At 38.9% G+C, this 23984-nt stretch overlaps 1 protein-coding gene across 3 annotated transcripts; it reads right to left on the reverse strand.

Moving 5' to 3' along the window:
• Positions 1–1269: 1269 nt before the first annotated feature.
• LOC106963204 (zinc finger protein 516-like) lies at positions 1270–20717 on the reverse strand. 3 transcript variants are annotated; one of them, XM_015057986.1, is made up of 7 exons: positions 20415–20717; positions 20317–20321; positions 13349–13397; positions 7770–9245; positions 6047–7303; positions 4783–4847; positions 1270–3062 (listed from the first exon to the last, which is right to left on the reverse strand). In XM_015057986.1, exons 4-7 carry the CDS (start codon positions 9073–9075, stop codon positions 3012–3014), a joined length of 2679 nt encoding a protein of 892 aa, XP_014913472.1. In that variant the 5' UTR covers positions 9076–9245; positions 13349–13397; positions 20317–20321; positions 20415–20717; the 3' UTR covers positions 1270–3011. The 3 variants fall into 3 exon arrangements, with proteins under 3 accessions (XP_014913472.1, XP_014913473.1, XP_014913474.1); XM_015057987.1 differs by lacking the exon at positions 20317–20321 and having other exon boundaries at positions 13349–13422; XM_015057988.1 differs by lacking the exons at positions 13349–13397; positions 20317–20321.
• Between the last annotated feature and the right edge of the window lie 3267 nt (positions 20718–23984).

Raw genomic sequence — 23984 nt, forward strand, 5'->3', positions numbered from 1 at the left:
TTAAAAGAGTGCGCCAAAAATATGACTTGAACTCAAAACATCAAAATGACTTCCAGCGCGGAGGAAAACACTGACTCTTGAACCGAGTCTTTTGCTTTTGCAGAAATACAAAATGTGGGGAATAGATCGTGACAGCTGTCAGTCCCATCGGCCACCAGAACATCTCCCCACTCAGCTCGGCGACACGCAGGCGTCTCCCTGTCAGACGGCATATACCACAGCGGCTCTATCCGCTCCGAGTAGCCTGACATTATCTACTCCGAGACCCTTTGGCCGCGTCGCAGCTCTCTTGCTGGTGGCACGGCGAACATGATCCGTGATGTCTTGCAGGCAGCAGGAACTGATGCTGTCACTCCACCAAGATATAACACAAGTCGCCGGCAAATGCATGGTGACAGGGACATGTGGGCTCACCAGTGGGCCCACTTGGATGTGAGTCATGGTGTGAGGACCATGTCTTATGAGCTCGCTTGGTAGTAACAGCAACTACAGGTGCTGAACAACAGAAATGATTAAAAGTACAATTGTAAGCTGACTTTGAGGGAGTCGATTTGGTTTTGAATAAGTTAAATGGTCTAAAAGTTTGCGGTTTGCACAAAACCGTAGAGCAAAGAAGACTCGAATCATAGATGAAGTCCAAGTAAGGAAAAACACTGAACTCTTGAGTGCAAATGGGAACTGGAAACGCTTTTGCCTCATTTGTTGATGTAGTCTGCCACCTACTGGTAGAAGTAAAACTGCAACAAGGATGAACCTCGTAATCATTACTATCATCTTAATGAATATCTTTCTTAAGCTTATGTAAGAAAAAAATAATAAAGTAAGGCACAAGATGATAAAAATGAAACTATAGAGAAATGTGTTTTATATTTGTTCAATACTATCCTCAGTTATTATTAGTAAGTCAGTAATTATGCGCCCTTTAACCATCTGATTTTTAAATCTGATTTTTTCAGTATAATGTTACGACATGAACTACCACATGCATATGTGGATAGACCAATCAATTCGACTTTTTATTTGTAGAAAATATATAAATTTGCTTCTTTTTTGTTTTTAAATAGACAAAAATTTGCTGTTGGGTTCTGTTACTAGCACATGTACTTTAATCTGGTCATGTAATAATTCAGCGCAAATAGTGATTAAATGCAAAAACATATTGACACGACATATTTACACTGCATTACAAACAATACTATTGCATTTGCTTTCCTAATATTACCCAACTAAGGACACACTTATATTATAAAACGTACCAAAAACACTGTGTATATAAATCAACATTAATCAACTTTATTCAAATAATTTTACAAACACACTGAAGCTGTTGAAAATATTCCTTCTGATACCAACATAATTACCTACGAAACATGTTTACAGTCACAAAAATGAAACCACTCGCAGCTCAATTTAAAGCTTGATGTTTGCAAAACGTTTGAGTTTGTATGAAAAACACTGGGTCACCATTTCCTGTTGTTTCAGAGAGAGCGGCCCTCCACAATTTGTGTTTTCTCTGTACAAATATCGAGTATCTATGGGTCCTTGAATGTCACTTTTAGAAAAGAAAAAGCCCCTGAAGTAAAAGTCCATTTACAATATTTATCGGCGAGGAGAATATATTTTCTGCTAACACTCATTGTAATAGTTGTGTGCTCTTTGGATCTCCCAACAATCATACGCTTATGGCTTTATGTCAAATGCATAGACATTTTATCTAAGGGAGGAGATAAAGGAGATGTACTAAAAATGTAAACATACTAGAAGAAACCAGCAAACAGAGTACACATGGAACACAAAAGGAGAGTAAAGTGAATTATTAAAAATGAAGACATACCATACATTTTTTTTTTCAGAAGCTTGTAGGGGGGGGCTTGTAGGAGCCACATCAATACAAACTGTTTTTCACTACCTTTTTTACTTCTAGAAGAAAAAAAAAAAATCACAGCATTCAGTCGCTACGTCACATACAGAGTATGAAAGACGACCAGATGTTCACAGAATAAATCTAACTGAAACACAGAGGCAAATACTGCATTTGTAATTGAAATCTGAACGTATAATGGCGGGCACCTTTTTGGACGCTACAGACTAGGTGTATAGCTGTATGATGGGCAACAATTTATGGGTATAATCTAACGCAATTGGGTCTAAAAAAAAAAAAAAAGAAAAAAAATTCCAGCTTGTTCCGACCCCTGTTATCCAGTGAGACTGTGAGCTAATATTAGAAAATAGTTCAACACATTGTTTATAATGGTTTTTTTTCCTAATTAATGACTGAAAAGAGACCACTGAAATGAAACTAAAAATATAATATGTTTTGATGTCTAAACAATTTTCACACAGAAACCATACAGTACCACAACTACACCTCATACAAAAGTGAATCATAAACTGGCACATTGAGCTGTACATCCCTCCTCTCATGTCAGAGTTTATTGGTCGGGTTCAAATCTGAAGTGATGTTAGTTTATCTGTAATTCTGAACGTGGTAACAATAACAAACTTAGCAAAGATAACAATAATATTAAAAACAAAAACATTTACAGGAGTTGAAACAACAAACTGAAACATGACAGTGATATACAGTGAATAACATTACATTTTTGCAGTAAGAGTGTTTTTCAATGCTTTCATGGTGTTACGCCTTTGCTGTTGTTTTGACGGATCCGTTTTTACAGTATCACTACAACTAAAGACATCTTCTATGTAGCTACGCAACTGAAGCAACACACTTTTATTTCCATCTGGACTGGAGCATTATCTCTACAAAGTTTCCAAACACCTCACCGTGTTGTGCACATCAGCTATCATCATCTAAAGGTTTACCGAGCAAAGAAAACATGCGGAAGACCTCAAATAAAATAATCATGTTGAGTTGACCTCATTGCTTCCGATAAATTGTGCATTTTTCACTGTTGCCTCTGCGTTTTTGGCTGCTTCCTTCAAAGAACAACGTGTGTTTTTATTCAGCAGGTAGGATGGTGGCAGCGGGGATCGGCAGCAGCAGCGCCTCACGTTCCTTTATGCAGAGATCCTGAAGATGGAGTGGAGCGGCTGCTCTTCTGCAGGAGACGGACAGAAAGCTCAAGAGGTTACACCACACACACATCTGTGTTGGAATAGCAGGTCATTGTACCCTTTCACCACCTTGCATTTTGAGCATGACTTATGTATTTCTACGTTAAAGAAAGTGTTACTTTAAATGAGGCAGCACAGGAAAATCCAAATGAAGGTGGGATGGATTGGTGTAGTCAAAGTTTGGACTTCAATCTAATTCAAAGCTTGAAACATAACCTTACGTACCCAGGCTATTTATGCCTGTGTAAGTCTGTGTAAGTCTCCAAAATATTGGAGAGTTTTCCTAAGAACCTGCCTAAGGAATTAATTAGGAAATTTCGTAATTAACTGCCTAATTAAGAAAAGATTGTGCAAAAAAGGGAGAGCTAAGGCTCCACCACGGTAAAAAATAAATAAATAAATCTATCATCTCTAGCACTTGCTATGGGTATGTGTGTGCATGGTCGTTTATTTTGTATTGCCCTGTGATGGACTGGCAACCTGGCCCCAAGTGACCATATGAGGATAAGTGGGTACAGATAAATCATAAATCGCTGATCTGAAACATTTAAGTGTGAAGGAGAAAAGTTTTCTTTACGATACTGTACGTCATATTGTTCTAATATTTAATGTTTATTTTGAAAAAAATGCTCAGTCACTCACATTTCTCAAGCCAAAACGACAAAAAAGAGAAATTATTTACTTATTTATTCATTTGTAATTAAAGTGAAACCTGACCCGTCTGTGTGGTCTTGTTAAGGCAGTGTGGTTAGGAGAAATGTCTGCCTTTAAGTGGAAGCAAAGGCTGAAAAGTTTTGAGACGAACTGATTTAAGGAGGGAGAAGAGGAGAAAGGAAGCAGTTGTAGGTGTCATGACGGTAGGCCTGAGTGACAGGCCTAACTGACACAACATATGGAGACGCCGGGTGAGTTTTACCCCGAGGGGGGACCAACGATGTCTTTTTATTATTTGTTTGCCTCGTCCCTGTCAGCCTCCCTTACGCATCGTGAAGGAAAGCGGCAGCCAGGTTGCAAGAGCTGACAGCTACGCACACAGACAGAAGTGCGTCTGCAGACACGAGTGTGCACGGGGATGACAGGCTGTACTCGGACAGAGACGAAGTACAGACAGCAGAGCAGGCACCCAGTGCTGCTGGAGAGACGTTTGAGGAAATTAGGGATTTCTGTGCTGTTCTCCAACCCAAATGATTAGGATGTCTTGGAAGGCAAAACGTGTGACGCAAAAATGGTAACATATCTGATTTGTTTTGATACTCGGGTGTAATCAGTAGTTTAAACTAGTGATACGCAATGTGCAGTCTGACTTTCATCTTAAATATTTGCTCAGGAAAAAAGATTATGCTTTTCAAACAATCATCAACACCCTGCAAGTCCAGATATAACATTCATTTAGTATTCATTTAAGTAAAATTATAATGAATTTACATAATTTGGACAAGAAATAACTTCAGTTTGCACGATTGTCTTAAACAGTTCACACTGGATCAAAGCACAGATATGTTTGCTCAGACTTAAAAAAAATATCTGAGGGGTGAAAACCACCAGCGCCACTCCAATCTTGGTGTGATATTGTTTGACATACGGCACGTCAAGTAAAATTGATGTAAAAGCATGTCGCCACTTGTCTATTCTATAACAGTTTTATTTTAAAACATTTAGATTTAAGAAATTTTTGTTTAGGAAAAGTCTGCATAAAACAAATACCTGTTTGGAAGATTCAGTGGAAGAATGAACTTCATTCCCAAAACTTCCATTCAGCTGCAGTGTTGCTGTAAAAGGATTTTAAAACAGCAATTAACCATAAACACTGTATCTCAAATCCTGCATGCTTCAGAAACTTAGCAAAGACATCATGCTGACAAACCATAAGACATTAATAGTGATCTGGATACACTAAAAAAAAAAAAAACCAAACAAAACAAGTTGTAATATTTTAATATTTTAGCCCATTGTCTTGCAAAAGTATTCCTACCCCAAATGTTATGTTCACAAGCCTTGGTCCATTTTACCGGGATTTCGTGTGATAGAACACAACAAAATGCAATATTGTGAAGTGGAAGAGAGTTTTGTTTTTCAAAATTCTTTACAATTCAGTATAGCGCCATTTCACATCAAATGTTGCGTCACGGCACATCACATAAAAAACATTATTTTTACAGAAATATAAAATCAATCCAGTCATACCAATGTATTTAAAGACATTCTAATTTGATTGTGGTTACTAAAGAATATAGACTTTAATGTAATATTGAAATTGGTAAAAAGTTTTCTATATGAAGAAACCTAGCAGACTCCACTGAGCCTCTGAATTTTAGCCATCATTCATGAACCAACGATGGACAGTCAGTTGTATTAAGTTGTTAACTTTGCAGCAATCCCACATGTTGAGGACGAATTTAGGGACAGTGGTGAGAAGAAACCCCCTTTAAGAGGAAAAAACCTCCAGGAGAACCTGAGTGTGATCAGTGGTCATCTGATGTGACCTACAAGAGGCAAGTTAAGAGTTGAAACTCAAATATGGTCAAGTCAAAATTCAGACTTAATTCAAGTCGGCAATCAGCAGTAGGCGGTTAAAATCAATGTACACAGATCCAGCATTACTGAGTTTGAGCTGCGTTGCCAAGAATTGACAAAAAGTTAATTTAAGATGTGCAAAGATGGACACACCTCAATAGACATGCAGCTGTGACTGTGTACAGCAGTGCTGCAAAGTACTTGGCTGAATACAAATGCATAACTTTACATATTTTTTTTCTGGTAAACCATAATTTTCTTCCACTTCATATTTATGCATTAATTTGTGTTGGCTTATCAAATCTCACTAAAACAAACTGAAGTTTGTTACTATGACAAATGAGGAAATGACTATAAATAGTTGTAGACACAGTATATGTTGAATAAATCCCAGCTTTTTTCTTTTATCTCTCTCAGGCATTATAGTTAGTTTGGCTCGAAAAACTCTATTTACCTTGTGGATCCAGTCTTGGATCGACATATCCCCAGTGCTGATAAAGAGCTGCCAGCTCATGGGGACTGTAGCTCTTCAAAAGACTTAAAAGGTCCATCTCCTTAGGGGTGTCTCCTGCTGAGTCACTCTTTCCCTGAGCAAAAAGGTGTTGTTCTAAATATGCTTTCCCACCATGTAGCCCCCACATGTTCATGGCTGCCCAAAGATCAGGGCCTTTAAGACCAGAGGAAAAGTCCCACGATTGCCTTCGGGAGTAGGTTCTGTCTGCTGCTGTGTTGGAAGAAGTCCCACTTTGATTTCTTGCCAACATGAACCCCAAACCCTCCTGGGGGAAGACACCCTCCACAGCGGCTCTGTTGCCCCTGTGTTTGGGGCTACTTGAAGTCTGGAAGTTCGAGAGACTCTTGGTGTGCACAGAACTGTTTATTGAAGTAACCTGGGCAATGGAGGCTTTACTTACACTATCTACGACTCGTTTATGTTCACCAGACTTCCTTTGAGGTTGGAACACAACCTTCCCACGAGAATGTGTTGCATCTGAGGAATGCGAATCCTTCGGGTGATGCTTGGGCCTTGGGATGTTTGACTGAATTTTTGAGGATGAGACCTTGCTGCTGGTTTGGGCCGTGACACCCGGAGGTTGTGTACGCTGTGTTCGTGGGGTGGGTAAAGCTGGGCAGTCCTTGCCTTCAAGGAACGGTGGAGGTCCTGTGCGCCTCCACTGAGAAGACCCCGCTTTCAAACTCTTTAAAATGCTAATGCAGGGTGCCCACTTTGGTGCTACAGAGCTGCTGCCATCCACCCTGTGGGTGACACGCTGATGAATCCACAGGACTTCTGGGTAATTGCTAGTGTGTGAGCAGTATAGACACTGATGTTGCACCAGGTCCTCAGTTTTTACCAGATAATTTGAATTTTCAACAGAGGATGAAGAAAGATTAAGAAGACTGACATTTTCGCCACCAGAGTGTACCTCCTCTTCCACCTCAATCCCGTTCGAGTTTTCCATCTTAATGTTTCCCTCTGCAAACTCCTGACCAGGAGAGTATGTGTACTGATTCCAATATGGCTGACTGAGCAACACACTCCTGCTCCTGAGGTAGTCCATATATCTCGAAGAACCATTTTTACTGATGTTGCCAGCAGCGGTGCTCTGTTTGCTGCAGGGGCCGAGGCGATGGCTGTATAGGTGGGACCTGAGCAGTGAGGAGTCAACAGTCTGGAAATCACAGTACTCACAGGAGTAGGACTTTTTATCTGTAAGAACAAGAAGAAGAAGTTCAAAACAGTTTTATAATAAGCCTAAAACCAAGTCGGTTCCAGGAAACCAATGACTTTAAATTGCCTCCTATTTATGATAAATGGAGGGATTAAACATCTAGAATCACATATTAGCTTCGAACTTACAACAAACATTACGTTAGCTTGTTGTTTCACTCTGAAAAAAGGCTCAAATCCATCTGTGCAATGCTGCAACAGCTGGTGTAATTCAATTATAAATCCACTAGAGGGCTCTACCTACCCTTTTAGTGACAAAAGACTACACTGTGGTTGACCGAGTTTTGAAACTTCACCTTGATGGGTGTCTCGATCTAACCTAACCTTACAGAGATCAGCGTAACGAAAGACATTTCTTTTAAGCAGCTGTCCTCATTGAAATTTTAACCTTGCAAACCCATTTCAGGTCTACAGAATGACAGTGTGAGTGTTTTTCTAGGCTCACCTCCGTGCTCTTGGCTCCTGATGTTCTTACTCTGCTTAGATGAGAGTTCTCTGACCTTCTTTGTCTGCAGTGCCTCATAAAACGCTTGACCGAGTCCATTCAAAATGATACGGTCTTTTTGGAAAATCTTTTTGTCTCCACTTCTGCCGTGATTCAAAGAGTTAGGTGCATGATCATGGCCTGCATCACCCTTCTTCTTTTTGACACTAGAGTTGGAGCTGTCAGTTTGTTTCCTCTTCTTTTCCTGCTTCAGGGGTATGTATTCTCCTTTCTCTGTGTCATATGCTACTTCTGCATCAGCCAGCCTCTCCTCCCAGCCCAGACATTTTTCAGAGGACTCCACCAGTCGTCCCCTTGTAGCTAACTGCCAGGCTTGGTAACTACAAATTGGGTCTAGCTCTTGAATTCTCCTACCCTGAAATTTTGCCTCAGGTGGTTCTTTAGAGTTAACACTTTTGAGGTTCAGGAGTTCCAAAAAGTGCTTCTTATCAACTTGCAACTCAGAGGCCATCAGGTCTTCACTTTTTGGATTTGGGTTCAGTTTATGCAGCTTTTCGTGAGCCCGCAATGTGGTGCGGTCTTTGAAGAAGTTACCGCAGCCAGGGCAGAGCTCGTAGAGGCACTCTTCGTTTGTCAGTGACGCTGGGTCCTGAGGAGTCCCATTGATCGTGGCAGGCATCTCATTGTTTTTACTGCCTTGAAGCTGTGCTTTGACCCGATGAATGCGCATGTGGCTTTGGAGGAACCATGCTTGGCGGAAGCGTCGTCCACAAATGCGGCATCCGTGATCGTGGGAACTGTGGTGCAGCTTAATGTGGGATTTAAGGAGCAATACCTGAGGGAAAACTTGGCCGCAAATGATGCAGGAGAAAGGCCCATCTCCAAACTCAACCCCATTTTTACTTTTGACTTTTTTCTTTGTTACTTTCTTCTTCACCTTCCCATTGATGTGATGAGCTTTGTCAGATGTGCTGATGACTTCAGGGACGTCCAGAACATCAGGCTCATCTTTCTGTTCCTGATCTTCTTCCACCTCATTGTCTCCAGGGTTTTTGCTGAGTAGGCCCAGTTTATGGCTTCGGATGTGAGCCTTCAGGCTGCCTTTCTGAGCTGTCCGGTGCTCACAATAGGGACACTTATACGGCTTCTCCCTTGTGTGTCTTCTCATGTGCTGAGAGAGAGAGCTGAGCAGAGGAAAACTACGACCACACACTCCACATGTGTGGCATGCTGCTGCATCTTCTTCCCCTTCTTTTGTACTTGAAGCTTGTTTTTGTGATGCATCCTCTTTCTCCTCTGTCTCCATTACTTTTCGTGAAGATCTCGCGGGTTAACAGATGTGTAGTTAATCTGATGAATCTTCAAGGTTTAACCCAGAAAAGTCATTAAGTTCTCAAAGCTGGCGACTGGAATCTGCAAAAAGTCACTGCTTTAAGGTCCATCCCGACCTCTGAAGAAAGTATGTTTCCAGTTTACCTGAAAATAGAAGAATATTAATGTTAACAGGCTGACAGATCTTAAAGTCTGAAGGTGAATACAAATGTCACTTTTCAGATTTGTATAAAAGTAGAAGTAACTTGATAAAATGTGCAAAAGTTTAAGCAACACCATGTTTCCAATGATTATCTCTGTCACTAGCATTATCATCACCATAAAATAAATAAATAAATAAATCACAGCTGTTTGCAGTTTTCAATAATATGATTAGTGTAAAATTAACATTTGTGGTTTAGAAGCCCCATACACAAACATTTCAACTATTACCTATAAAATAGTATATAATAATATTGGTATTACTAGATAATAGTTACAGAACAATGTGATTGATTCACGTATGAATTGTTGGTTGTGTCCTTTTCCTAATGCAAAAGTTTTAGGCAGAACAAATCCCAATTGTCTTTGCAAAAGCTCTCTGATAAATATAGCCGTCACAAAGAACTGTTTGGATGTAATAATTGTTAGGACATATAATTTCACATGTTATGCATTCATGCTTTTGATATTTACAGTATATTTAGCTATTTGAATGGCCCTAGGTTAATGGCAACAACACAAATGTTTCTTTAGTGGTTGACATGCTAAAGCTTATGGAAAGTTGTGGGGATATTGTGTAATAGTAAAGAAAGAAATGTCTCCAGAAAATGAGGCTTAGTCCCAATCAGTTTCATTATTGTAATTTCCAGCAATAGTATTGCATTTACATCTTTCCCAGAAAGTGTACAGCTCTATGTTAAGCAAACACACCCCAACAATGACAAAAGCAGTTTCATGCGTCTGCATCCAACTGATACTGGGACAGTGTTTTTGTCCCACAGCAGATGAACGATGCCTGTCTGTACATATTAGAGCGCGGGTCAGTGTCTCAACATGCATGTCTATCAGTCCTTTGGTTTCCTATGCCTAAATTGAGTGTGTGAGGTGAAGCATGAAGAGATGTATTCATTCCTGGCCCAACCAGGATGAACCCTTAGGGGCCATCCACTCTAATTCCCAATCAATAAACCGCTATCAACAAACTGGATTTCAGAAACTCGCAGAGTAAAACAGGCAGAGACAGAGTGCTATTCTGTGAAATTCTGTGTGCAACTGCTGTGAAATAGTGACTTACTCATGAAGACCAACGTTAACTTTATTCATTTAGTTTTATTATTTACTAGATGTCTTCATTTCAAAGAATTACAGCATAGAGTTACAAAATCCTCTAATCACAGCGCAGTGTACTCCACAAGGAAAGTTCTAACCCCGGCAGGCAGGGTTAGACATATATTTTATGCAAATGTGAGCATTTGTTTTAGTCAAAGAAGATGCTTTGTGGTGTACAGCCAGCCAGGCAGTCAAAAGAGAAACCTGCTATTGTGTTGGCAGCACCAGAACTGTCACATCGCCTCACGTCTGGCCCTCAACCCTCATTAGGGGGTCCAGGGAGTTATTGTTAAACGAAAGAGGCCTGGGCCTCTACGTCACTCTCTTCCAATACATGTCTGAGCAAATAGGCGGGACAAAAAAAAAAAAAAAAAAAAAAAAAAATTACTTTTATTTCCTTTCACTTGTAAGGAAAAAAACAAGATTTGTATTTGTAACTTTGAAGTCATTTGGGTGTCTTATTATCTGCATCCACAGGCGCATCTGCCTACATGCATGTTGTCATCTATGCTGATCCGCTCACACTGGCATGGGTGCATGGAGGGGTTCAGAGGGTCTTTTTGGATATGGCAGGTGTTTTGTAGGCAGACGCTACCAGATTAGTGCACAGGCAATGCGGCACACTGTCTATAAGAGCGCCGGGTGGGCATGTGCAAGAGAAACTGGAGGGCGGCAATTAAGGGTTTAATGTTAAGGCGAATGAAATGAGTTAACACAATGGGGATAAAGTCAGAGGGCTGATGGTGGCAACAGATGGGTATAAACAGGCCATCAGTATGGAGTTAGGCGCCTTGACAGTATAACATAAGGACCTTATGTCTTTGTCACAGCAGCCCACATTTACATGTACAAAAAAAAAAAACCCTATTCAACTATCCACTTCCTCTCCTTCCACCCCATAAACATTCAGTGTTCTCTGAAGGATAAAATAAGTAATGCACACAGAAAAACGTGTTGCTTCAGGGCTCGGCTCATTCTTTTAGAATCCCTCGCTCCCCCTTTTTTTTCCTCTCTCTTTTCTTTGGCAGATGAATAGGCATGTCCAGTCAGCTGTCCTCGCATTGATTCATCCTGACGTCCCAACCAGCTCAGCACAAACTCCCTATGGTCAGGGCATGGATGCTGAGAGCCTGTGTGCTGCGATGTGTGTGAAAAATATCCGCTATCGGTGGGTCGTATGTTTGTGCGCCGCCTGTGTGCCCGGTTGCTGCTGTGGACAGGAAGTAGCATCTCCCTTATTCTGCATGACACGCCCAAGAATGAATGAATCATAATTTATTTTGATTTTAAAATGAATGTCTCTGTTTTATTTAACCCAGGATTGGCATACAAGTGAAATGAAAAAAAAAAAGAAAAAAAAAAAAGATGAGCAAATGTTTGCTAAAATGCCCCCAGAACGAGCCTGTCTCAGTGCCTGTGTGTTTGTGCTGAAGTCGTCCAAATATTCACATCCACAAGCCGGTGCCAACATACCCCTGACTGGAGATAGCATGTGACGGTCCTTATGCTAGTGTTCAAAGCCATAGTCGCTCACTAAGCCTCACCTCACATCTATGCTTTGTGTCCAGTAATCCTGCCCGTTTCCACTAACGCAGCTGAAGCAGCAAACAAAACCAGCATATAAACCGAGGGTGAGTACTTTGCTAAAAGCAGTCTCAGAGTGAAGGTTAGATTTATTTATCCAACTTTAAGATCCAATTTTTTCAAATTTGGCAAACCCTCTAGACTGCACTCAGTCCACCCTCAGAAGGAAAAGAGAGTGCTTACAGATTTCTTCTGTCGTTGCTTTTGTCACACTTAAATTGTTATATCAGAAAATTGCAATCAGTTTTGATATGAGTCAGAAAACTCTGATTTCAAGTGATGACACTTAATCATTAAGGGAAATTTTTTGAAAGCTGAGTTCAATTTTGCTTGCCAGTCTCATGCTTAATACTTGCCAGATTTGTAGAAAAAACAATGACATAAAGAAGCATCTCTGTCAACATAAAGCAGGCTAAAATATCCTAAATACCAACACATCTAAAGATATTGAGGAACAAGAAATATGAATCTTCCTTGGCAAATAGTTCCAGGATGTCACAAAAGAACCAAGAACAACATCTAAATCCGTACCTCACTTGCTTCAGCTATGGTTAATAGTCACAGCTGTTTTATGACGGAGAAGACCAAACTGATCACCATTATCGGTCTTTGTGCTCACAGGCACTACTAATCAAAAAGAATACAACAGTCTGTATGACTTTTGCTAATACATACTAAGAATAAATTACACACTATTTACTAATTAAACACATTTTGAAGATAATTGGTTGCCCTGAGTTTTATTCAAGGATATCAGAAAAATTATGTTGAGTCAAATGCTAACCACTCTTCAGGTTTTCATTTGTAAAAGCTTTTGTGAACCATCTGTCTCTTCTACTTGAGGTGACGTCCAGTTTATCAATGGCTTTTCCTAAGATTTCAACAGGACTTATGTTTCCTAAAGCGTACTAAGTCATAGTAACAAGACACTTCCTCTTTTCAGCCAGTGTCTCATTGTACAAAAGCCAGGTGAGCATTGTAACATATTTGATAAGCACAAACCCAAATTTTCTGATCACATTTTATTACTGAAGATTTACAATGTTTCTAGAGTGACTTCCTGTAATTGAAAGGTAAACAGTGAAGTAGTAGTCTACTGTTGGTGAACAGCCTAATGTACCTAAAAGATTAGACAGCCATGAGCTCAGCAGTCACAGGCACGGACAAACTTGTGCACGCTGGTGCCCATCCCCCTCCTCATGCAGCTCTCCGCTCGGTTACACAACATATATAGGGATTACTCTTCACTGCATGACATGAGCTGCTCCATGAGTGGCCTTTTATCATGGATGCCCCCTTAGTGCATTAAGAGGTATCCATAACAGAACAAAGAAATGACAGAAAATACTCACTGCAAAGGTTAGACCGGATAGCCAAGTATCTGCAAGGTAGATTGCAGACCTTGGAGATTAACAAAGGACTGTCTCTGAAAGCAGAAAAGAAAAGATGGAAGAATTACATATTTAAGGGTATTTTCAAATATTAGAGTTCATCTGTGGTGGGTCTAGGGATCCACTGTGGACCCACTCTGTTTTCTGTGTGTATTGGCTAGTGTGGGAGACACTGGAGTATAATCTGCTAGCATTAAGTTGCTCTCTAAAAAAAGCACTCTCAACAGGGATTAGATTATCATGCCAAGGTCAACTCAGACTCACACTGTCTCCCTTTATGTGTCTCTGTCACTCTTGTTTGTGTCTTTTTACAGCATCCCACCCCCAATCCACCACATCCACACACAATCATCTGTGCTCCTATCCTCAGGAGGAAATCTCGAGTTTTTTTATTTAAGATCATGATGTTAATGTTAAAGAAACAGAGACAACCTGCCAGAGATTAAAATTACAGAATGCATATCACAATGTAAGCAGAATTTATCCTTGAACTTATCTATGGCAATAAAAATTGATTGTCTTTTTACGACTTCCCCATTTTTCGACAATATATAATATATATACAATATATAATCATAATATAGCCCACTAAACATTTAAGTATCATTTTGTACAATAACATTTGTCATTAAAGTACCTCTTTTTTAACCCTCAAATAGCGACGCAAATTTAGTCACCATTAGTGATTAAAAAAATGCACATTTTAATGTCTATAGATAATTCAGCTGTTAACATAATTCCTTTTAATAATGCTGTAGGAAAACTTGTTCTGTTTAGTAACGTAGCACTTTCCTTTCAACATCATAAGATTTAAAGACTAGTGTTTCAGCTGCTCTCTCTGTAGCTTTTCCCTACACCAACAACTGAGGGCAGACGGACAGGAAACTGAACAGCAAATTCAGCAAAAACAGAGGCTCCTCAGATCAACAAAACAATATGAACCATCTAAAATACACTTTAGTAAGCCAAAGGCATAAAAACAAGCTTTTTTTTTTTTTTTTTTTTTTTTTAAAGTGTCCAAATAAAACTCAGTTGCATGCCTTTCTGGAAGTGCAGCTAACAAATCAGACCATATACTCTACAAACATGACTTTAGCCAGGTATGAATGATATTTACAATATACAAATAATGTATTCATTTTCTGTCGTTTTTTTTTTAATTTTCTTTAGTTATGGCAGTTCCAGTTTCAACTGAGCTTTTAGGAATTATTTATGATTGTCTTGTATGTCTGATGTTCACCAGGAGATGCTGGCTTTTGCTTTGCAAATTTCCAAATCCCATTAAAGTATTTCTCTTTTTTGTGACCCTGATTTCAGCTCTATACTGAGATTAACTGTTCTTCTGCATGCAAAAGAAAATGCAGATTACTCAAAACTGCGGCCTCTGCAACCCTGAACCCCAAACAGAGTCCTACAGCAGTAATAAATGGAGGAATACTTCAAAATGTAAAAATGCATGACAATTTAAGCACAACTTTTTAGTTTTTACACTAAGTATGTTTTCAAACCCATTAGTATTGCAAATTCAAGTTTCACTCTCTGCTCTTTGGTTTTAACATTTATTTTATTTCTCATTTCTTTTCAGCCCAATATGGTTTTCCTGAACTTTACTAAAACCAATTTTAAGTTAGTACTATATTTTGCAGTGCTGCTTCACACAGTTCCTCTATAAATGAAAAACAAGTCAGTGTCTCACGCTTGTGTCTTAAGAGGATTAAGATGACTTTAGTGCCATTGTACTTGTGATATACAACAAATTGCACTCACAAATCTCTCAAGTTACAAAGTGAATGCTGATCTGTAAGAACATGTGAGTAATTTCCCATTTTCACTCATGATTAAAGTAAGGTTTTAAGAAAGGTAAGGTGATAGCTACTCTGCGATTTTACCCAAGAGCAAAACAATGACAGCTGGCAGGAGGGTCCGGATTAGGTTTCCCATCGGGGTATTGCATCTTTTACACCAGCGTTTCTCTGGAATAGAATGGGCCGATAGTAACCTGATTCCCTCAGACCCATCCAATCTCGTCTCCCTCTGTCTCAATGGGACCAAACAGGAGGGATCTGTGAATGCCTTACTCATCCCTTCCATCTTCCATCTGGACACTATGCCAGTGTTTGAACTCCAGCTCCTTCGCTGGAGACTTGAAGAGCAAGTTTCCCCTCCCTTTTTTTCCTTTTACACAAATTGGGAATGGTCTCTCCCAGATACTTGATAATGCAGTTTTTATGTATTTTAAGTTGGGGGTTCTTTGCCCTAGTCACTTGCTCTGTTCCATTCAACTGTCATGAAACTTTTAAGAAAGATTTTGCAATGTTGTAAAAAAAAGGGAAAATGGGAATTAGATGTTTCTATCTACTGGTTTTGGAGTGAATTAACCAGGCTAAGCATTGCATATGTTGATGGTACACATGGCTGTAATAAACAAGCTGTTGAGGTTGTAAACTAGCATGGACTACACATCTCAGAAAAATGAAGAGTTCTCACCTCCAAACTGGAGGTTTAGATCCATCTCAGCATGGAGAGCCTCTCCCTAGCAACGCTAGGCTACAGTTCTCCTATTCTTGCTGGAATGGAACACCATTCCAGGAAGAATACTTGTAAGTTGTGTGTTGTTGTACACGTAATATTATTTAAGAGTGGTCGGGGTTAGTGGGTGGGTGGGTGGATGGATGGATGGATGGATGGATGGATGGATGGATGGAAATACATGACATCTTCAAATACAAAGCTCTATTTTCTTTTTCCATACTTATCTTGATCTGGGACACATTTCAATGAAATTATTGGATAGAAGCCTTTCATTCGAGTTTTGTGTTAACTTTTTAAAATGCATTTTTGGTATTTTTCTTTGGATGAATCTTGCATGAGATGTGCTGAGTAAAGTGATTCTTTTGCTTTGTGTATGTTTATTGTCTTTTTACTGTCTTAAAGCAGATGTAGTAAAACAATGAAGTAATAAATTCAGTTACTTTACTTTTATAGCACTGCTATAAAACAGAAGTCAAACCAGGCCACTTTACAGGGAGACTTACCAAGTCAAATTCAATTTTCCATCATTTTCCATAACCCTGATATCAAGAAATTATGGCATCATTCTTATCTGTACAATATTATAATGAATACCACTAATAACTGTTAAGTGGTGTGCGTGTTTTTTTTTTCTTTTGAATTACTTTTTTCCCACTTCTGCTTGAGACCTGCAAAGTGTTCATTTGGTGTCTGTATAATTGGGAAAAACAACTTTCTGATGGGGAAATAAGTCATTTGCAAACTCCCTCATGTCAGAAAGCAAATTGGTCACAATTTTAATAATAGTTTATAACATATTATGCCAATTACCCCACGGTGTTACACACAAACATCAGAAATATAAACATAAAATTTTTTTTTAAAAAAATCACAAAACACACCAAAAGAAACTGGGAACTTCCTAACACCATTTCTGTCTTGTAAGCATGGGAAAGGTGTAATAGCATTCCTTCAGTAAGCCAACCAGTGGTGTGCAGCAGCAGGTGTAGGAGGGGCAGAACTGCTTTATGCTTTGCTCCACACAGTTTGGAGAGAACTCCAGTCACTCCAGCTCCTTCTCTAGTACCTCATTGAAAGGACTTTAAACTATCAGGATAGTTTGGAAATTTTTAACTATCTTTAAAACCTTGCTATACTTTGACTTGTCCATGCCTACCTGATAACGGTGCTGGAACCACATTTAATGATTTTTGGAAAAATTCAGAATTTGCAAAGCAATATGGAGCCATGTTTAGAATCCTTGGAATAACAAACTACAGTTTGCCTAATTTTGATTTACTCTAAATTAGCTCTAATTGCTAATATTTTGGTCTGTTTCACCAACTTTTAAATCTACTTTTATTGAAGCTGTCTCCATTAGGATTTTAGTGTTAAGTTAGAATTTTAAAGACTGAGACACAGCTAACTCTTTACTTCTAACCTTTCTGCCCAGTATCTGTAGCAGTAGTCTTGTCTCAAGCACAAGACCACTGCTACAGTAGTCTGTTGCCTTCATCTGCTCTTAAAACCAGAATGTTTCTGTCCATTGTCATCAAACAGATCTTGTTCCAAAGTCGAGATGGCCTCACCCCTCACATCCTCCTGTCGCCTCTGTCTGCACCCTTCCCCCTTTGTCCAGCCCCTTCGTCTCCTGACCTAATCTAGATGATTAAATCATTTTTCTTTAGCACAAATTTTGTCCCCCTCCCCACACCACAACTCTTGTCTGGTAGTCGGGCAGCACACCCTCCCCTATTGATCGTCATGCTGAGGAGATTACCCTAATAGCTGGGATTACCTCCCCACATGTTGGTCAGCCTCATACTGCAGGGGAGGAGGGGAGAGCTGGGGATGTTGCATGTTGTGCATGATGTGCAAATTTACGCAGGGGAGGGGAGGAGGAGTAAGAAATGAAAAATCTGGGCCTATTTGTTTATTTCCAGTGAGTAGTGGATTGTCAAAGGCCACAACTAATATAACATCTGGATGTTTTGGGAGTATAAATAAGAGTTTATGCAAGCAATATGTCAGTTTTTATACTCCTATAAAAACTTCTTCCATAATTATGCGAAAAGAAAAAAGCCTTAAAGTACCAAGAAAAACAGCAACAACAAGAAACAAAAAACAACTGAAACCTGTTTTTTATGCATTCAATATTAAAGCCCATTAAAACTATATCAATAAATGGATAGCTTATGATTTTTGAATCCAAGTTAAATATCAGTAAATATCTTACCTTCTGTATATAACTCTCTTTGTATCTTCATTTAGTATAAATCCATATTAGGAGGTCCAAGAGGCTGAAATTAACAGTTAGTCCACATGAAAGTGGAAATCTACCATCGTAAACAAATTCCAGTCCAAATAAAGAGTAATTTCAGATTATGCAAACTGTTTTTGATGATCACACTCCACAGTTTGCATATGCAAGTTAATTACAGAGAAACTTTTAACTACTGACATAATTAAGATATGAGGTAGTGTGCCACAAGATAACGCATTATGTAAAATGAAGATAAAGCAAAAAATATTGATGGTTTGAAGGTTCATAAAACGGCTGTGGCAAAAACCTTTGTGAAGTTCAAAGTTTGAAGTTCAAGACGGGTAGAAGTTCATGATGATCTTGGCCCCTCTGTGACCTGTCATTAGCTCCAGCCTCTGAGAACAATTGCTCTGGCTTTATGCTAAATAAAGACACCAAGAGAGTTATTTACTTGGTCAAGAGTACAAAGCAGTTATTTCCTGTAGACCGTTAACAAACTTGTAAGAGAATCATGACAAGCATTACTTAAGGCATTTTTACTTTTGTGATGAAAAAAGCTAATTCAGTTGCAATTGTAAGTCTTCAAATCAGTACGAATGTTACTATAAATTAATAAGGCCGGGAGCGGTCTTGTTTACACAAGACCACCGTCTGAAAAACTACCAGTGTTTCTGGATTTCAATTGGAGAAAAGTTCCACATTTAGATGAGACCACAAGTACACTTTAAATCCACTGTAGTTGTCATGTGAGGGCACTGTAATTTTAGCATGTTGTCAAAACTTGCATGCACTTTTGACCCTGAGCTTCCACCTCATTTAGAAAACGGTAACCTGCCTACGATGAGCCAAGTCCTCATGTCCTCCATATCACAAGTTGTGTTAAACTGAGTAGGTGAAGTGGCACAAACACCACAATCCTGTCCACCGTTGTTTTTGTAGTAATCTGCGCGTACATGTGTAGAACAAACCCTTCTGTCCTCCGTGCGCATGTTTACTATCACACCTATAGAACACTTCACACCTCCACAGGGGGTGTTCCCAAAAAGTTCAACTCTGACGCTTGGTTTCAAAAAGTAACGTTGTCATTGTTCAATCATTGGAGATGTGAAAATCATTGATTGGATACCAACTGATTGCTATGATTCCACTGAAAACGCCTCGGTTGAAACGAGAACGGAGTTGCTGGCTGCAGTTTTTGTTTCATTTGATAGATGTTACTCTAAAAAACAAAAACACTTGCATATTAAAGTTTTACGTATATGGTGAATGATATCAAAATAGGAATTCAGAATTAATTTTTTAAAATTATTTACTTTCTGTGACAGCTGGGGCACAAAATCAAACTTTTTAAAACCAAACTTAAGTTCCAAAAGTCAACCAATATGACACTTCAGCGCACATGCCTTTCTGAATCTTAAAATATATAGAAAACTTGTCAATTTTGTGATAAATATACTATTTTGGATCACAACCTTTTAAACAAAAACCCTAGAATTTCAAAAATTTGAAAATACTGTAACTTTATTTCTAAAACTACATATTCTGGGATGTTTGATATTTATTGCTGAATCCTAAATACTTTATAAACATACCTCACTTTAAGACATGTTTAATAAGATACCAATTAAGAAAAATGCACATTAAGTTACAGTTGTAAGTCTTCTTGTGTCTGGATCACAATTCGGGAAGCTAATGCCTTTTAAAAGCATTGTCCCCATCCACATGTTTCCCCAACATCTTCATTTTGACATCAGTGCGTGCATGCCTGCTGGTGGAGTTCAAGTTTAGTTTCTAAAAAGTTCAAGAGGTGAGAGCTTCTCAAAACATCTAGAACCGACAGAGACTAGAGAGAGAGAGGGGCTGGAGGCCGTTCAGACAGTGCAGAGAAAAGGAATTCCGTTAATCCGCCTCTGATCCGGTACAATGGCAGCCTTGTTGTCTGTCCCGTTTGCGCTCACCTAACACTAGTTCAGCAGCGTTGAACATGTTCGCTTATTGCTGGTACAACAAAGGCGCTCACAAACGTGTGATTAATCACCAATTATTCCTGCAACGGCTGTTTGAGTGGGCTAAGATGGGACTTCGCCGAGTGCCGCACTGGTAACTGACATCCATAATAGTTAGATGGGATGTTGTAGTTAACTTTCGCCGACACTAACTCTAATAACAAAGTGTCCCAGCCAGCACATCATCCTGCGCCTCAAGGAAACACTGTGTTTTGTCAGTTAACTGTCGCCTAGCTTCAGCTCTTACCTCCAGCAGGGGAGTTAACGTCAGGCGGCAGGTTGCTCCTGAAGGAATCCCATCACAGATAAAACAATGGCGAGCTCCCTTCAGCGGATAAACACTTGTCGACAAATCAGAGAGCTGTCTTTCAGCACTGTGCTAATCTCTCCTCGTCTCCTTCTCTTCTCTTCTCTTCTCGCAGCGCTAAAATAAACTTGAGTTGTTATTTAAATCACAGCGGTGCACCTGAACCGCAGTTCCGTCCTCAGGAGGCTCCGCAGCGGCAGACCGTTGTTGTTGGGGGGGGGGGGAGGGGGGGGGGGGGGGAAGACGTGAGTGACGCGAGAGATAACGTTATTAACGTTAATAACGAGCAACAGTGATATGTGCGTGAGCGCGCGGGTCTGTCCCATTCGCTGAGGGGTGAAGGGTGGGCGCGTGCGCGGAGGTTCAGATTAGATTAAGGTAGTTTTAGAACAGCGGTTCTAAAACAATGGGGTGGGGATCCCACTGGGGGTCGTCAACCTTCAATTAGGAGGTTATGTGATCCCTAAATAACAAAACAAATGTAAAGAATGTTGAGCACTACTGAAGGTCAACTATGCTACAATTTATTAAATAATAGTTACTTAATAATTTAAAGAGTATCTATTATCTCCTACAGTTTTTTTAAATTGTTTTCCTTATAAGCATATATTGTCAGGGAGGGACAGTGGGTTCTGTTGAAGATCAAGTTATTTCCTATTAAGGTGCCAGATCACAGCAGAAGTAATTTAACGCTCTTTACCGGAGAGTTAAATTATGTAGCAGGTTTAATTCCTGCTCACAGTCGTGTTAGGAAGAGAACACCACATAATAACAAAACATCTAGCAAGTCCGTGTGTCCACAGCTGTGGAATGATGCTGCTGTGCTGAAAGTACAGTAAAATAAACATTTAAAAAAAAATGTATTTATACTTGAACAGATTTCAGATAAAATTCAAGAATAGAGTTTAATTAGCCCCACCTCTCTAAACGTGTAGGCGCTTCACACAAAGACAAGTTACCTCTGTCTACTAAATATTATTTAAATGAATAAATAAGACCAAATATACTGAGTAACATTACAAAGAATACGGCAGTAAAAAAATACTTTTAGCAAAGTTCTATTTGCTTAAGTGGACATGTAGATAAAGTCGTATTTTCAATTTCTGAGTGTCTAAAAATTATGTAAATATGTAAGTATATGTAAATGTCAGCAGATGTGTTATTGTCAATCTCATCCATCTTAACAACAAATAATTTCTGTCATATGTCACACCAGGTACACGTTACTTCATCTTGAAGTAACGTGGCGGTTGCTTCAAACAACTACTTTACCAGAAAGTAGTTGTTTTTTATCTAGAAGTAGAACAAGTTACATATACATCACAAAATATGTATATTCATTCTCTTCCACTCTGCTGCTTTTGTCCAGTGGCCTTATCATCTCCATTGGTATCTTAAGCTGTCAGTCTTGCTTCAGCATTTGGGGGTCTGCTTCAAATTGTTTTTATAATATTGCCTAATATTTTTTTTTACATTCTGCATTTAACAGTGTGAATGAATTCCTTAAACTAACGGTCCTTCGGGAAGTTTTCTGCTTGACAATCAAACTAGGGCACTCCATTTGAGGAAGCCATTTTTTAGTTTTGTGAACAACCCTAAGATAGCCAGTGGGTGTCACTGTTGTGCATTGAAAAATTGAAGTTTAAAGCAGAGAGGACCATTCATCTAAGCAGGTGTTGGTTGTTTGAGGAGTTGAGCAGTTTTTCACCGTTGCTGTTCGCTGTCACCTGCAGCGATGAGCTCTAAGTGATCAGATAAACACATCTGGATTAATGGGACCAGTAGAGATCATTTTGTGTCAACTCCATTGTTCCATCAACTCATTTGTTGATGGAACAATGGAGTCCATATGCAATGGAGTCCATATGCTTATTAAAAAGTACTTGGAACAACATTTATTAAAAATTAGTAAAACATATAAAAGTCAAATAAAATTCCACCACTTTCACAGTTTTTCAGTAATCAACTCTGACAGAAATTGACATATTTCTTTAAGCAGTTATTTTTTTTTTTATAATTCTCAAATTTAATTGTAATATCATAAAAAATTCATGTTGAAGTGCTCATCTTAAAATTGGTCTTCAGGGGGCGAACAAGAAGTCTGGTTACTTGTTCGCTCTACTCCATACAAAACCATTCTCTGCTTCAACGTCATACTGAGAAATGCACACAGCAAACGGTTCTCTCCACAATTTTCTCTATTATTATACTATGTATTAAACTATAGCAATGGTGTGATTAGCTATTCACTGACAGTAACATTGTAAAAACCATAGTATACTTTGAAAATATTCAGTGGTCTATGCCTACTTGCATATAGGCAGAAGGAAAATCTGGAAATTGAACCCAAACATGTGAAGGCCCATCATTCTCTTTATTTTGGCTTATTTAATTAGATTTTTTTCAATGCGAAGAAGAAAAATATTTAAGGTGTTGCTTTAAAACAGATCAATGGGAGTTCCTCAATCAGAACCTTAAAAAACATGGGACTCCTTTAATTACCTCAGCATGTGTTAAATTAATTTCTCTAAATATTCTCACATTTAGCAATTAGAAATAGTTTTGCCAATCAAACAAAAAGCATCTAGATAGAGATGATGTCAGATATCTCATTTTTGTTTTTTCTTACACAGCACGTCTAATGTTGGAAACATGTTTCTGCGGGATGCTGCCGGCGGAAAACTCAGGGAGTGGCATGTTTTCTTCAGTCCATTTATGAAAACTCCGTGCATGCAGACCAGTATAAATCAGACTCTTCACTCTTCCGCCTTTTGCATCCTAATCTCATTTAGTCATTCACTGCTGATGTTCTTTCCACTATCAGCGTTTTATAATGAAGAATCATTTCTGCCGCCCAGTCTAATCTGAAAGCAGTGCCTTTCATATAAAAAGAGAAAAACAAAATGCAAATCAAATAAAATGTAGAGTTGTTATAAGAGTTGTTATACCTTGCTACACTTTTTTTTTTTTAGAATTTATTTGAATGTTGAATGAAATGCGTTAATAAATGTGCAAAGCTTATCAAAGGGAACAACGCTAAGATAAAGGTCAGACATAAAGGTACGCATGGTTAAAAAAACTCCATAAGTATAAAAGAAGTTTCTTTTTTGTTTTTCTGCTTACCCTTCTGTTTTTTTAAAGTCTTGAAGGGTTTTAGAAGTCACAATATTTTTTTTGTATCCATCAACAACCATCTTGCTAGCATAACTCTTGGGAATTCGACCAATCTATTTTGAGTTAATCTAAAAGAACACATTTTGTCAAATACATGCCTTTTAAAAACGGTCTACAAAGTTTCAATTAGAAAAATTTGCAATTCCTGCCATAATGCATTGTGCATTTTCAGTGAAAATTACAGAAGCATTTGAAGTTAACGGCGGAAGACGTGCAGAAATGTAAGAAATAGGCAGAAGCAGCCGAATAAAGCAAAAGCCTGCAAAACACATGTAGCAAAACTGTAGAAATGGATGAAATGAAAGTGACAACTTTCAGTCAATGCAAAAATCACAC

The sequence above is a fragment of the Poecilia latipinna genome, unplaced genomic scaffold (assembly GCF_001443285.1).
Source record: "Poecilia latipinna isolate Pla-1442-1.1 unplaced genomic scaffold, P_latipinna-1.0 Scaffold1505, whole genome shotgun sequence".
Classification (NCBI taxonomy): domain Eukaryota; kingdom Metazoa; phylum Chordata; class Actinopteri; order Cyprinodontiformes; family Poeciliidae; genus Poecilia; species Poecilia latipinna.

Bases quoted from the DNA above. Each gene is read 5' to 3' on its own strand.
- LOC106963204 (XM_015057988.1), bottom strand. From the start codon at position 9,075: ATGGAGACAGAGGAGAAAGAGGATGCATCACAAAAACAAGCTTCAAGT. The intron at 7,304-7,769 runs GTGAGCCTAGAA...TTGTTCTTACAG, and splicing joins CAGGAGCCAAGAGCACGGAG to ATAAAAAGTCCTACTCCTGT. The intron at 3,063-4,782 runs GTATTTGTTTTA...CGTCTCCTGCAG, and splicing joins CCACTGAATCTTCCAAACAG to AAGAGCAGCCGCTCCACTCC.